Genomic DNA, 14,370 nt, shown 5'->3' with positions numbered 1-14,370 from the left:
AGTGGTCTTCACAAGGGGCTCTGCCCTGATTCTTTATTTGTAGGGTTTATTTAGCTCCCTGCACAAACAGACTGAAAGTTTTCATAGGGAGATTGCTTAATTTCAGCCATTTCCTGCTTGCCGGAGTTGAATGTAAAAGGCAGAATCAGCCTCCTGGGATAAATACAATGGGCCAGGCTAGATTGCAAGGCCTGGGAGACACAAGTTTCTGACCCAGACCCATTCTTCTTTTTTTTAAAATAGATGTTTTGAGCTATTGACATATAATAAACTGCATTATGTGTAAAGTGTACTATTTGATCACATATATATTTAATATATATTTGTATATATGTGTGTGTATGAATAAATAAATAAATAAGTCCAGGAAACTATCATGGAATCATATATCATATTCATGAACTTAAGATAGCAGACATATCAACATCCCCCCAAATTTCCCCTTGCCCTTTGGTAATCCCTCCTTCTCACTCTTCCCTATTCTCACTTCTTTTCCTCTAACAGATGTTTTCATTTTTTAGTGTTTTATAGAAATGAAATCATATAGTATGTGTCTTTTTTGTCTGACTTCTGTCACTCACGTGATTTTTTTGAGATTTGTCCATTTTGTTGTTTGGATCAACAGTTCATTTCCTTTAATTAAGAATAGCATTCCACAATTCATTTATCCATTTACCTGTTAATGAATATTTGAGTTGTTGTTTTGGACTATTACAAATAAAAGTGCTATGAACAGTCATGTTTAAGTCTTGCATGTACACATGTTTTTCTTCTCTTGAGTAAATATTTAGGAGTAGAATGGCTGGATCATATGGGAAACATTTGTTTGACTTTCTATGAAACTGTCAAATGTTCAAAGGAGTGTTACTGTTTAACATTTTTACTAGCAATATAATATATGAGAGTTCCAGCTGTTCCATATCTTTGCCAAGACTCGGTATAATCTTTGCAATGTTAGCCATTCTAGTAGGTGTGTCATGGTATTTCATGTGGTTTTCAGTTGCATGTCTCTTATAACCAATGAGGGTGAGCATCTTTTTATGTGGTTGGTTGTTATCCCTATGTCTTGCTTGGTGAAGTGCCTGTTCAAATGTTTTGCCCATTTTAAAAAGTGGGTTGTTTTCTTATTGAGTTTTGAAAGTTCTTATATGTTCTAGATAAAAATCCTCTATTAGATATGTGTTTTGTAAATACTTTGTTTCAGCCTGTGGCTTGCTTTTCATTCACTTAAATGTTGTCTTTCAAAGAGCAGACATTTCAATTTTTGATGAAGATCAATTTATCATATATTTTTTTCAAATGAATTGCACTATTGCTATTATACCCGAGAAACTTTTGCCCATGCTGAGGTCACAGAGATGTTTCCTTCTTGAAATTTTATGTTTTTAGGTTTTACATTTAGGCCTATGACACATTGTACATTATTTTTTGTATATGGTACAATGTATGAATTAAAATTCTTTTTGCAAATGGATATCCAATTGTTTCAGTAGCATTTTTATTTTTGGAAAAACTATGCTTTATCTTTTGAATTACCTTGCATCTTTGCCAAAAATCATTTATATACATGGGTCTATTTTTGGCTTCTCTGTTCTATATTCTGTTCCATTTATCTATTTGTGTGTTTTATGCCAGTATCACTGTCTCGACTACTGTAGCTTTACAATAAGTCTTGAAATCAGGTAGTCTTTGTCTTCTAATTAATATGTTCTTCTTTTTCAAAGTTGTTTTGGCTATTCTAGGTCTTTCTCATTTTTGTATGAATTTTAGATAAGCTTATCAATTTCAACAAATAAGCCTGGTGGGATTTTGACTGGAATTGAGATGAATCTATTGAATTTAGGAAGAAATGACACCTTAATAATGTTGAGTCTCTCAATCCCTTGAACTTGTCATATCTCTCCATTTTTTAGGTCTTCTTTGTATGCTCATTGAATTTTATAGTTTTCAATGTATAAGTATTATATATCCTTTGTCAGATATATTCCTATCTCATATTTTTATGTCATTGTAGATATTTTTTATTTCAATTTTAATTTTTTATTGCTAGCATAGATAAGTACAATTGATTATCATGTACTGAGTGTGTGTCTTGCAACCTTGTCAAATTCACTTATTAGTTAGTAGCTTTTTGTGAATTTCATCAGATTTTTTTTTATAGAGGCACTTCTGCTGTCTGGGAATAAAGACAACTTAACTTCTTCCTTTCCAATCTGAATGTATTTTATTTCTTTTTCTTGCTACATTGAACTAGCTAAATTCTCCAATATAATGTTGAATAGAAATGGTAAAAACAGCCACTCATGTCTTTTTCTTGACCCTAGGGACAAAACATTTGGTCTTTCACCCTTAAGTAGGATGTTAGCTATTGTTGTTTTTGTAGATGCCCATTTTCCTGTTGGGGCAGTTCCTTCCTATTCCTAGTTCTCTTAGTTTTTATCAGAAGCAGATTTTGACAGATGCTTTTTCTATATCTATTGAGATAATCAAAAGGTTTATCTTTGAAAATTTGCTAATATGGTGAATTACATTATTGATTTTCAAATGTTAAACCATTCTTGTATTTCTAGGATAAACCCTGGTTGGTCAGGATTACCTTTTTATATGGCATTGGACTCAATCTGTTAAAATTTCCTAAAACAGATTTACATCTGTGTTCATAAGGGATATTGGCCTATTTTTTTCCGTAATATCTTTGTTCAGTTTTGGTATCAGGGTAATGGTAGCCTCATATAATATGTTAGGAGGTATTTCCTACTCTTCAATTTTCTGAAAGAGTCTGTGTTGTGGTATTACTTCTTCTTTAATTATTTGATAGAATTCATCAGTTTAGCTATGCGGACCTGAAGTTCTCTTGTGGGAAGATTTTTCATTTAACTATCAGGTCAATTTCTTTAGCAGATATAGAATTACTCATGTAATCTGTTCCTCCTTGAGTGAACTTTGGTATTTAGTGTCTTTCAAGGAATCTGTTCATCTTATCTAAATTGTCAAATTTGTTGGCATAAAGTAATTCATAATATTCTCTTCTTAGCCTTCTAATGTCTCTAGTATCTGTAGTGATATCACCTCTCACATTGCTGATATTGTAATTTGTGTCTTCTCTCTTTATTGATCTTCTCAAGGAACCAGCTTTTAGTTTTGTTGATTTTCTCCATCGCTGTTATGTTTTCTATTTCATTTTTCTTATCTGATCTTTATTATTTTTTTCTCCTTACTTCAGGTTTAATTTGTATTTATTTTTCTAGTTTCTTAAGGTAAAATCTGAGGTCACTGATTTGAGACCTTTCTTCTTCCCGAGTATATGTGATTAGTGCTATAATTTTTTTCCTTAGTACTGCTGACATATTGTGCTTTTTTCTCATTTAGTTTAATATACTTTTTCATTTTTCCTTTCTTTTTTTTCTTTGAACCTGTGAGTTGTTTAGAAGTGTGTTACTCTCTTTCCAAATACTTGGACATTTTCCAGAGGTCTCTCTGTTATTGGTTCCTAATGTAATTCCATTGTGGTCAGAGTACATACTTTGTACAAATTGAATCCTTTTAAATTTATTAAGACTCATTTTATGACCCAGAATATGGAGTTTCTTGGTCAATATTCCATGGGTATTTGAAAAGTACATTTAGCTGTTGTTCAGTGGAGTGTTCTATAAATGCCAATTAAGTCAAGATGGCTGATAGTGTTCAAATCATCTGTATCCTTACTGATGGCTGTCTACTTGTTTTATAAATTATTGGGAGAGAAAGTTGTTGAAATCTTTGGATATCATGGTGACTGCTATTTTTCCTTGCGGTTCAATCAGTTTTTGCTTTGTGTATTTCAAAGTTCTGTTATTAGACACATAAATGTTTAGCATTATTATAGCATATTGATGGATTGGCCTTTTATCAATATGAAATAACTTTTAAATTTCCATTAATATTCTTCCTTCTGTAATCCACTTTGCCTGATATTAATATGCAATATTCTCTTAACTAATGTTAATGTGTTATATCTTTTTCCAGCCTTTTACTTTTAACTGTTTCTGTCTTTATGTGTAAAGTATGTTTCTTGTAGGCAGGATACAGTTGGATTTCCTCAATGTAGCTAATCTACAAAGCTATACCTGTGTTTCCCCTCCCTGTGCGATGAACTAAAAACTCTTCAGGCAATAAGACAGGGCAAACTTGGAGCTCACTTTGTTTCTCTCCTATCTTTCAGGAACAGAGCTTGAACTAGAGTAAGATGAGTGAAGCCCCTATAATAAAACATTTAAGACAGAAATCACTATGGATGCACAACTTGGAGAGTGAAAGCCTCCTTAGATTTTGTACCATAAGCAGCTGACTCTTAGGAAGGTACTAATTCTCAGGGTTGTGTGAGTGCAGGGTTAGCTCATGAGTAAATATCTTTCTAAATTCTGTACTGTAGGAGCTGAATTCACTCAGCTCACTATAGGCCTGCTCCTGTTAAGGACCACCATCCTTCATTCCTGATGCCTAGTGTCTTGAAAACCATTTTTAAAATTATATTCTGTCTGGATTTTTGGTTTTTCAACTGGGAGGGTAAATCCAGGCTCTGATATTACATCTTTTCTGGAAACAGAAGTCTAGACTTACTCATTATAAGATAAAAATTCCACATGTAGAGCTACCTGCCTGAAATAAAAATGCTTGCAGGCCCTCCTCCGAAGACTTCAACAAAAGATTTGTCTTCCTTCATTCAGTGATCAGTGAGCACCTTCTATATACTATATTCTAGGCTAGAAACTGTGGTTAAAATCAAATAAGACATGGTGCCTGCCTACCAGTTGCTCATAGCTGACTTCTCTAGAACAACTAGACTGGCTCTTTCATGTCATGCATCACCTGTTACCAGCTGGGCAGAGATAGAGGGAAAGTGGTCTAGGGAAGGTAGAAAGCCAGCAAGCCTCAGATCTGGAGCTAATAAATCCTCTCTACTCTTTCTCAGGCCCCGAGTGACTTGAGGGCTCACTTAAGGTCACACAGCTATTCAGAAGTAGTCGATTGTTAGGCCTCAGTTCAAAGCATCTTCACCCAATGTCAGTCGCTATTATTGAAATCCCACCATTAGAGACTCTCAGAGACTCATTCATTAAGGACAGGGACCATGTCCTATTCACTATTTCACCTAACACTATTTCTCAATGTTAGCTCAGGGCTTGCTGCATGGTAATCAGTAGATGGAAATAAATGAATGGATGAATGAATTAAAGACATTCCCCTTAAAATGATGACTGTGCCTCTGGGAGGTGATTTAGATCAGTTGGGGATGAGTACACTGTTAAGAGAAAGCATAGAACTGGGTCCCAGGAAGGTAATGTGTTATAGCAGAAGAGTTCTCTAACTGTGCTAGACCTTGATCCAAATTAACCTTTCCAAAATTCAGTTGCCTCATCTGTGTGATGGGAATCCCAATCATACTTACCATATAGCAGGATGTCAGGTTCAATAGGATGAAGTATGCTAGGGGCCTGACAAGAGAAAGCAGTCAAGGAATGACAGATTTTATTAACCTTGTCTCCTGGGAGCAGCAGGTAGGAGTAGGGTAGGGCCTATTGGGTGCAGAGACCTTGCAGACGGAGTCCTGGCAAGGTATCAGGAAGACAACAGCCTGTTCTGCTCATGTGATATATTTGCAGAAGCTCACATCACCACCATCTTTATGCGAAAGCTCTTCCAAAGGCAGCACTCCATGCAGGTGGGCTGAACAATGCACATAAAAGCCATGGAGATGGCCCTCCCCTTCAGGACATGCATCCAAGGCAACTCCCTATGGGGAAGATAGAATAAAAATGTTAAATCTGCTTAGGATTAGGTGATGGTGAGTTCACACACATAGGGATGACAAGAAAGAGCATTTCCTGAGGATGGGACTGGTCAGATGGGTCAGGTTGGGAGTTACATGTCCAGCCACGCAGAGCAAAAGATGTGGTCTGGTCTGCTCTGTCAAGGCCCTATTACATAAAGTTCATCCCTGAGGCCAGGAGCTCTTCCAGCTCTGGCCCACAGCTCTTGCCAAATCTGGTAAGTGCAAGATGTGCACCAAAATCAACAGATTTTAGATTGCTTTGGACATGGTTTAGCTGAGTCAGAGGCCTAGGGCCTGGTAATCAGAGAAACCTGCCTGGTGATTCACTTATTTTCCTCCTTTCTTACTCACATGGACACAGGAAATATGATCCAGGGCATCACCTTCTCCAGCTCCCCACAAAATGCATTGCAGTGCACATCTCTATTTTTAAGTCTAAATGTGATCATGTATTTAATATTTGGACCTATTCTACTTTCAAAAAGTCTTCAGATGGAAAAAATCCAAGGATGTTATTATTTCCTTTTAACCCATGGACTCAGTTTTTAATTAATAACATTTATAATTAATAACATTTTGTGATGTGGGACTTCACAGACTTACAGATGATCAGAACTAGGAAGGACCTTAGAGACAAACAGGTCCAGTCTTCTTCTCATACAGATAAGGGAGCTGAGGCCCAGACAGATACTGACTTGTTCAAGGTCATATAAGCAGCAGTGGAGTCCAGACTGGAAGCCAGGTTTCTGTATGCTCTCTTCCACATCACATTGTAGTCTTTTAGAGTCTGATTGAGGTGTATGATTTGTGATTTGGTTTGGGCTGAAAACAGCCTTGGACATCACCAAACCAGGCCTGGGAAACCCTGTGCAACATGGATTGGGGCCCGTTTTCTCCTATGTAAACTGCAGAGCTCACAGCTGTGGCAGAGGTCTATGACATTGGGTAAGAGCTCACCAAGAACTTGACTGTGAATGATGTAGGAACAAGTGCACCTGGCTGAGGGGAGCTTTCCATCCTCGGCAATGCTGAGGAGTCGGGACAGAGTGGGGTTAAGATCATACAAGCTATGCAAGCTTGGATGTAAATCTCAGCTTTTGTAGTGATTTTGCTGCATGATATCGAGCAAGTCACTCAACCCTCTCTGAGCCTCAGTTTTCTCATTGCTAAAATGAAGATGATAATAGCTATCTCAGAGAGGTGTGAGAATTACATGAAAAAATTGTATATAGAGGCCATGGCATGGTGTCTGAGTAAACTCTCTGTAAATGGCAGCTGGTCTACTGGGGTCTACTTTGTTGTTGTTTTGTTGTTTAAATTGGGAGAAATTGTTTTCAGGCTTCCCCTATTCCATATCCTTTCAATCTGGAGATGTCTGTCTTCTCCACACTCTTCCCTTCTCCCTTTGATGGGCTTGCTGATCTATTAGTGGTGGCGTATTTTCCCCTTGTCCTGGGCTTTTGCTAATTAAGAGGTGGTTGCTAAGAGATGCCTGGACACACTGTTGAGCGGCTCTGTGCTTCCCTCTCGTTCTTTTCAGCCTCACTCCAACCCACCACACTGACTTCTCTCTCCCATCTTCCAAAATCAGGTTCTGAAAAAGACTTCAAGAAACTGACTAATCTGGATGGCCACCCCTGATGGAAGGGTAGTCTCCAGACCCCAGAGACCTGGTCAGGGGTCTGGCCAGAAGCCGAAGGGGAGTGGAGCCTGCCTGCATCCCCTGGACAGCCTGGAGCAGAGGGAGACTCAGGAGCAGGCGCTGGGCCAGCTAGCCATGCTGAGGAAGGCACAGGAATTCTTTCAGACCTGTGATGCTGAAGGCAAAGGCTTCATCGCCAGGAGGGACATGCAGGTAAGTGGGGTTCCAGGTAAGCCTGCCCACTGAGAATGCCAAATGTCTTCCTGTCTCGGGTTAGGGTTTGTCCCATGGGAGGTGACATGCTTAACAGAAAAGATGCCATCAGTTCTGTCTTGGAAGGAGTGTCTGACCAAACTCTGCTAGGAGCCAGACCTCCTGGATTTGTTCTCTTTCTGGCTTTTACTTGCTGTCAGACTCCAGGGCTGTTTCCTTCTCTGCCTTAGTAACTCACTGAGACTGTGGGAAATGATAATAGTAACATGAGGGACTTAAGTAAGACACAGGGAAGAGCCTTCTGAAACTGAGAGTAGAAAGGCACCAACTTGAGTTATAACAAAGTCATTCCTGCTGTGTATGCCTTGGGAATAGGTACAGTGTCAGGTGTCACCACCTGGGAGGAAGGCATTGCTGACGTTGTTTTATCCATCTCTCACCTTCAAACCCGAGCACTGCACTAGGCCATGGTTCTCCAGAGAGATGGTGAGCCGAGCATCAGCACACACCATTGCATACTGCAGGGCCCGGCAGCCTTTTTATAAAGGTCCAGAGAATAAAGGTTTCCGGCTTTGCGGACCTCACAGTCTCTATCACAACTACTCGTCTCTGCCGCTGCAGCACAAAAGCATCCATAGGCAATATGTGAAAAAAATGAGGGTGCCTTCTTCCAATCAAACTTTATTTATGGACAAGGAAGTTTGAATTTTATATCATTTCCATGTGTCACCAAATATTGTTCTTCTTTTGATATTTCTTTTCAACCGTTTAAAAATGTAAAAACCAGTCTTAGCTCACTAACCATACCAAAGTAGGGGATTGCTGAGTTAGCCCAGGGGCAGAGTTTGCCCACTCCTGGTCCGGTGCCTTTCTTTCTTTACTTTCAAAAACTTCTCAGTGGCTAACTGAAGTCCTTTATGCTGTCGTCAGGATTTCACTTGAACATGGGTGAATAAAACACAGACTCCACTAGAGTACTTTGAAAGCAGCTCTTTTCCCCTCTGTCTTTCTGTCACTCACTCCATCAGAGTAGTTTTGGAAAGGATGCATCCCTGTGCTGTGGGAGGCAGTGCAACGTCTGGGTTCTCTAAGTCTAGTTTTTCAGAATATGTCAAAGTTGGGCAATGAAATGTAGACCCTCATTCTGCTCATGCACGTGAGCTGTGAGGTGTGAGGCTGAGAAAGAAGCCTTGTGACCCAAGGTGAAGTGTGGCAGTTCTTTCTCTCCCTGGCCCCAAATGATGGTGCTTTTATGCTTCTCCAAGAGCTATTCCACTGTGCAACCACTGCACGAATTGAGGGAAAAGACCTGAGGAACAGCACCAGCTCAGCCCACCCTTCTTTGCAGTGATGACTCCTCCAGTAAGTTTCTGTCACCGAAACCCATTCGCCAAAGCCTCACTCCGTGTGGAAGGCCAGATTCAGTGTGTTTTGAGAAAACCTTTGACAAAACCCTGTCTGTGAACTTCATAATTGGCATTCACAGGTCTGCAGTAGCGGTAGCTGGTGGTAATGGTTTAAAATCAGGCTTAACTTTTGATTATTCCCTCTAGAAAGGAAAAAAAGGGAATTCACATTTATAGAGGGTCAGCTCTGGGCCACATGTACTGTGTAACTCAGCTCTCTTGCTGTATATAACCTAATTAACTCTCATTGAGCCCTGCTCTTTAATGAAGGGAGGAGGAGGCATGGGGAATTTAAACTAGGTATAAATTTTTAAAGAAGTCACTCATATTTGACTTGAAATATAGTCAGAAACATAAAGTCCCAGAGATTCTGACTCAACCTTCCTCCCCAGTCCTACTCCTGATCCAGTCAGGAGGACATAGGTGCCAACAAGACACCAGGCAGATAACTTGGTATCCAAGGCATTTATTTCTGCCGTCTACTTAATTTTCTGAAGTTTTTTCTGAACCTGTGGACAGGGAAGCATTTGAAACATTTAGTTCCTTAAGCTAGCAAGGGCTGTCAAGAGAGAGAACAGAGCATGTCATGTCATTTAACCACCATCTCTGACTGCTTCCACTGGCCACCTCTGAAGGAAGATGGGCTTGGGGACATGCGTGAAGAAGAATAAAAATGGCTCCTCATGGTCAACTCTGGCCCTCTTCAGTAAGTCCCCATGTCCCTGGGCTCTCCTGGAGCAGGCCCTCCAGGCATCTGTATTGTTGGCTTGTCACTTCTACCTGGGGCTGTGGTATGCATATGGTCACCCCCTTTGGTTGGTGTCCAGCGTCCTGGGCCTGGCCACCACCACCTTTTTTACCTTAGGCTCCCAGCAGAGCCTTATGGGAACTGGAAGGGGAAGAGCTCACATTTTTCTTTCCTTCTTTTTTTTTTGAGATGGAGTCTTGCTCTATCACCCAGGCTGGAGTGCAGTGATGCAATCTTGGCTCACTCACTGCAATCTCTGCCTCCCGGGTTCAAGTGATTCCCTTGCCTCTGCTTCCCGAGTAGCTGGGACTACAGGCACATGCCACTATGCCCGGCTAAATTTTGTATTTAGTAGAGATGGGGTTTCACCATGTTCGCCAGGTTGGTCTCGATCTTCTGACCTCGTGATTCGCCTGCTTCAGCCTCCCAAAGTGCTGAGATTAAAGGCATAAGCCACCGTGCCCGGCCTCACATTTTTCATATACACACAAATTCAGAAACCAGGAAAGGTCCTTGACAGCAGAAAGTGGTCTTCAAGGAAGGAGACACCGTGTGCCAAGTGGAAGGGAGAACACAGGAGGCTGAGGACCTAGTGGAGAAGTCAAGGGGGAAGAAAGTCATGGACAGCTTGCATTTTTTTGGAAAATAGAATGGAATGCTGGCCAACATGGCCAATAGATGCAGCTAGGTGGAACAGCTGCCACTGAAGGACCAAGATGACTGTTGCACTCCTAACAGGTCTTCAGAGGGAAGGCACTGAGAGTGGATGGAAGGAAGACACAGAATTCTAGGCCGAAAGGGGAGGAAGCTGGGAATCCTGCATGCGGCTACCATGCATGGGACTCATTCCCAGCCCGCAACAACTCCAGGGGAATTGCTGAGTTGAACTGGCAAGGAGCAACCCACTCTCTCCATGGGCCCCTGGAACCCCAGCAGGAAGAGACCCCTCAACCACCATGGACACTCAAAGTGGCAGGGAAAAGTGCTTAGAGAAGTAGAGGTACCACGTTAGCTGATGCAGAGCCCAGAGGGTTTGATGTGGGAACATCTGTAGGAGAGCGTGGCCAGATGCAGAGAACCCCAATAAGACACTTCACAAGAAGATCATCCTCAAGACACATAATAATCAGATTCGCCAAGACTGAAATCAAAGAAAACTGTTAAAGGCAGCTATAGAGAAAGGTCAGGTCACCTACAAAGGGAAGCCCATCAGACTAGCAGCAGAATTCTCAGTAGAAACTCTACAAGCCAGAAGATATTGGAGGCCAATATTCATCATACATAAAGAAAAGAAATTTCAACCTAGAATTTCATATCCAGCCAAACTAAGCTTCATAAATGAAACAGAAATAAGATCCTCTTCAGACAAGCAAGTGCTAAGAGAACTTGTTACCACTGACCTGCTTTACAAGATATCCATTACAAGATATGCTCGACTTGCTTCCATAGGAGACTTTAGTCCTAGATGATCTGTCAGACCTGAACTCTGCAGGGCAGTCTTGTCCATAAGACAGGGCTGGTCTGACCTGAGCACCCTTTGATCTGCCAGCCTCTCCCAGGAACCCAGCCCAGATATGCTTGCTTGTGGAGCAGCAGCAGGTGCTCTGGGGGCTTGTATCATGGCTCCTGTGCTGGTGGACTTTTGGCTGACTGGCAGAGAGCTCCAGTAGGGTGGCCCCTAAGGCCGTGCACCAGCCAGCCTGCTCTCTTCCCACACTGCAGCTTCCCCCAGGCCCACAGCAACACCCCACGTCGCTTTGCCAGTGCATGTGTGTGCAGATGGGTTTTGCCTTCTTTGCCCTGCCAGCACTCACATGTACATGCACCCTGCTCTGCCACTGTTGTGGTGGGAGTGCACTCTGTGTTACTTCTCTGCCAGACCACCATTGCAGTTGGAGCCTTTGGGGGCACAGAGCCAGCCAACCACACCCTTGCCAGTGCCCCACTCTGATGCCAACACCGCCATGGAATTGAAACTAGGTACAGAGAACAGCAAACCCTTCCCCTGCCCTGAGCAATCACCCCTGCCGGTCCTGGTGGAGAGCGTGCACACAGACCTGCACTAGCCAGTGCCCCACCCTCATGTAACACCACCACCAGCAGAACTATGCACACAGGCACTCACAGTTTGTGCTACCTTCATCACTGTCATGAACACTCACACAGAAGCAGACACTCTGGCACCTACTAACACCCTGCGGCAGCCAGTGAGTGTGCACCCTACCATGCGGCCGCTGCTGCTGCAGCTGGCACATATGGAGAAAAACAGATCTGACTGCCACCGGTCTGCAAAAAGCCTTGGCTGCCTGACACCACCCATTGTAACACAGTGACCAGTGGCTCAGAAGCACCCTCACCCTACCCCCACCCCCACAGCACAGTATATTCTTAACCTTGAGGAGCCAGAGAAAAAAACAGGGCCTGATACAAGTCCCCCAGAGTTAGAGCACACAGTTCAGGAGTTGGGAGCTGAGCAATGGCCTCTTAAAATCTTCCAGAAATGAAGTCAGTCAGCTGAACCCACCTTATACTACAATCAAACCTTCCAGGTCATTGAATAGAATAAAAGAAAGAAAAAAATCCAAAGATCAGCTACTTCAAAGACTGAAGAAATGTCAGCTCACAAAGATGAGAAAGAATCAGTGCAAGAACTCTGACAACTCAAAAAGCCGGAGTGTCTGCAGGTGCACTACCTCCCCAGAGAGGGTTCTGAACTGGGCTGAGATGGCTGACCTGACAAAAAAGTATGAATAGGAATGAGGATCACTGAGATGCAGGCATACATTGAAACCCAATTCAAGGAAGCTAAGAATCACAATAACATGATATAGCAGCTGACAGACAAAATAGCCAGTATAGAAAGGAATGTAGCTGATGGGATAGATCTGAAAAACCACACTACAAGAACTTCATAATGCAATCACAAGTATTAATAGCAGAATAAACCAAACAGAGGGAAGAATTTCAGAGCTTGAAGACTGGCTTTTTGGAATAAGACAGACAAGAATAGAGAAAAAAGAATGAAAAGGAATGAACAAAACCTCTGAGAAATATGGCATTATATAAAGAGACCAACTCTATGACTTATTGGTGTCCCTGAAAGAGATAGGGAGAGTGTACGCACTTTGGAAAATGTATTTCAGGATATCATCCATGAGAACTTTCCCAGCCTAGCTAGAGAGGCCAACATTCAAATTTAGGAAATGCAGAGAACCCTAGTCAGATACTTCACAAGAAGATCATCCTCAAGACACATAGTAATCAGGTTGTCCAAGATTGAAATGAAAGAAAAAAATGTTAAAGGCAGCTATAGAGAAAGGTCAGGTCACCTCCAAACAGTAGCCTATCAGACTAACAGCAGACTTCTCAGTAGAAACCCTACATGCTAGAAGAGATTGGGGGCCAATATTCAACATACATAAAGAAAAGAAAGTTCAACACAGAATTTCATATCCAGCCAAACTAAGCTTCATAAATGAAGGAAAAATAAGATCCTTTTTCAGACAAGCAAATGCTGAGGGAGTTTGTTACCACTGACCAGCTTTACCAGAGCTCCTGATGGAAAAACTAAACATGAAGAGGAAAGATTGTTACCAGCCACTACAAAAATACACTTAAGTATGCAGACCAGTGACACCATACAGCAACCACACAAACAAGTCTGCATAACCAGCTAACATCATGACAGGATCAAATCCACACATGTTAATAATAACCTTAATATAAACAGGCTCAATGCCCCAATTAAAAGTCAGAGAGTGACAAGCTGGATAAAGAACCAAGACCCATTGGTGTGCTGTCTTCAAGATACCCATCTCACTTGCAATGACACCAAAAGGCTGAAAATAAAGGGATGGAGAAAAATCTACCAAGCAAATGGAAAATAGAAAAAAAGCAGGGGTTGCAATCCTAATTTCAGACCAACAGACTTTAAACCAAGAAAGACAAAGAAGGGCATTACGTACAGTTCAGAAGAAACTGATTAATTCCTGGATACATACACCCTCCTAAGACTGAGCCAGGAAGAAATTGAATCCCTGAACAGACAAATTACAAGCTCTAAAACTGAATCCATAGCAAATAATCTAAAAAAAAAAAAAAAAGCCACCAATGACCAGACAGATTCACAGTGGAATTCTACCAGATGTACAAAGAAGAGCTGGTGCAATTCCTACTGAAACTATTCAAAAAAATTGAGGAAGAGGGATTCCTTTCTAACTCACTCTATGAGGCCAGCATCATCCTGATATCAAAACCTGGCAGCGATACAAAAAAAAAAAAAAAAAAGAAATAAAACTTCAGGCCAATATCCTTGATGAACATTAATGCAAAATTCCTCAGCAAAATATGGGCAAATCAAATCCAGCAGCATACCAAAAAGCTTACCCACCATGATCAAGTAAGCTTTCCCCTGGGATGCAAGGTTGGTTCAACATATACAAGTCAAAAAATGTAATTCCTCATATAAACAGAACTAAAGACAAAAAACATGATTATCTCAATAGATGCAGAAAAGACTTTTGATAAGATTCAACAGCTCTCCATGTTA

The 14,370-nt window shown here is 41.4% G+C and overlaps 1 protein-coding gene across 7 annotated transcripts in view; it reads left to right on the top strand.

Annotated features, from left to right (window-relative positions):
- Positions 1-14,370, top strand: part of CRACR2A (calcium release activated channel regulator 2A) — a 136,403-nt gene that overhangs the window by 47,686 nt on the left and 74,347 nt on the right. For all 7 annotated transcript variants that reach the window (XM_010330035.3, XM_074403403.1, XM_074403400.1 and 4 more), the window contains one exon: positions 7,404-7,667. In XM_010330035.3, the coding sequence (XP_010328337.3) occupies positions 7,440-7,667 (228 nt within the window). In that variant the 5' untranslated portion in view covers positions 7,404-7,439. The remainder of the gene's footprint in view (positions 1-7,403; positions 7,668-14,370) is intronic.

This window comes from Saimiri boliviensis, chromosome 7 (assembly GCF_048565385.1).
Source record: "Saimiri boliviensis isolate mSaiBol1 chromosome 7, mSaiBol1.pri, whole genome shotgun sequence".
Classification (NCBI taxonomy): Eukaryota; Metazoa; Chordata; class Mammalia; order Primates; family Cebidae; genus Saimiri; species Saimiri boliviensis.
Note: the sequence above shows the minus strand (reverse complement) of the source record. Positions and strands in the feature narration are given on the sequence as shown.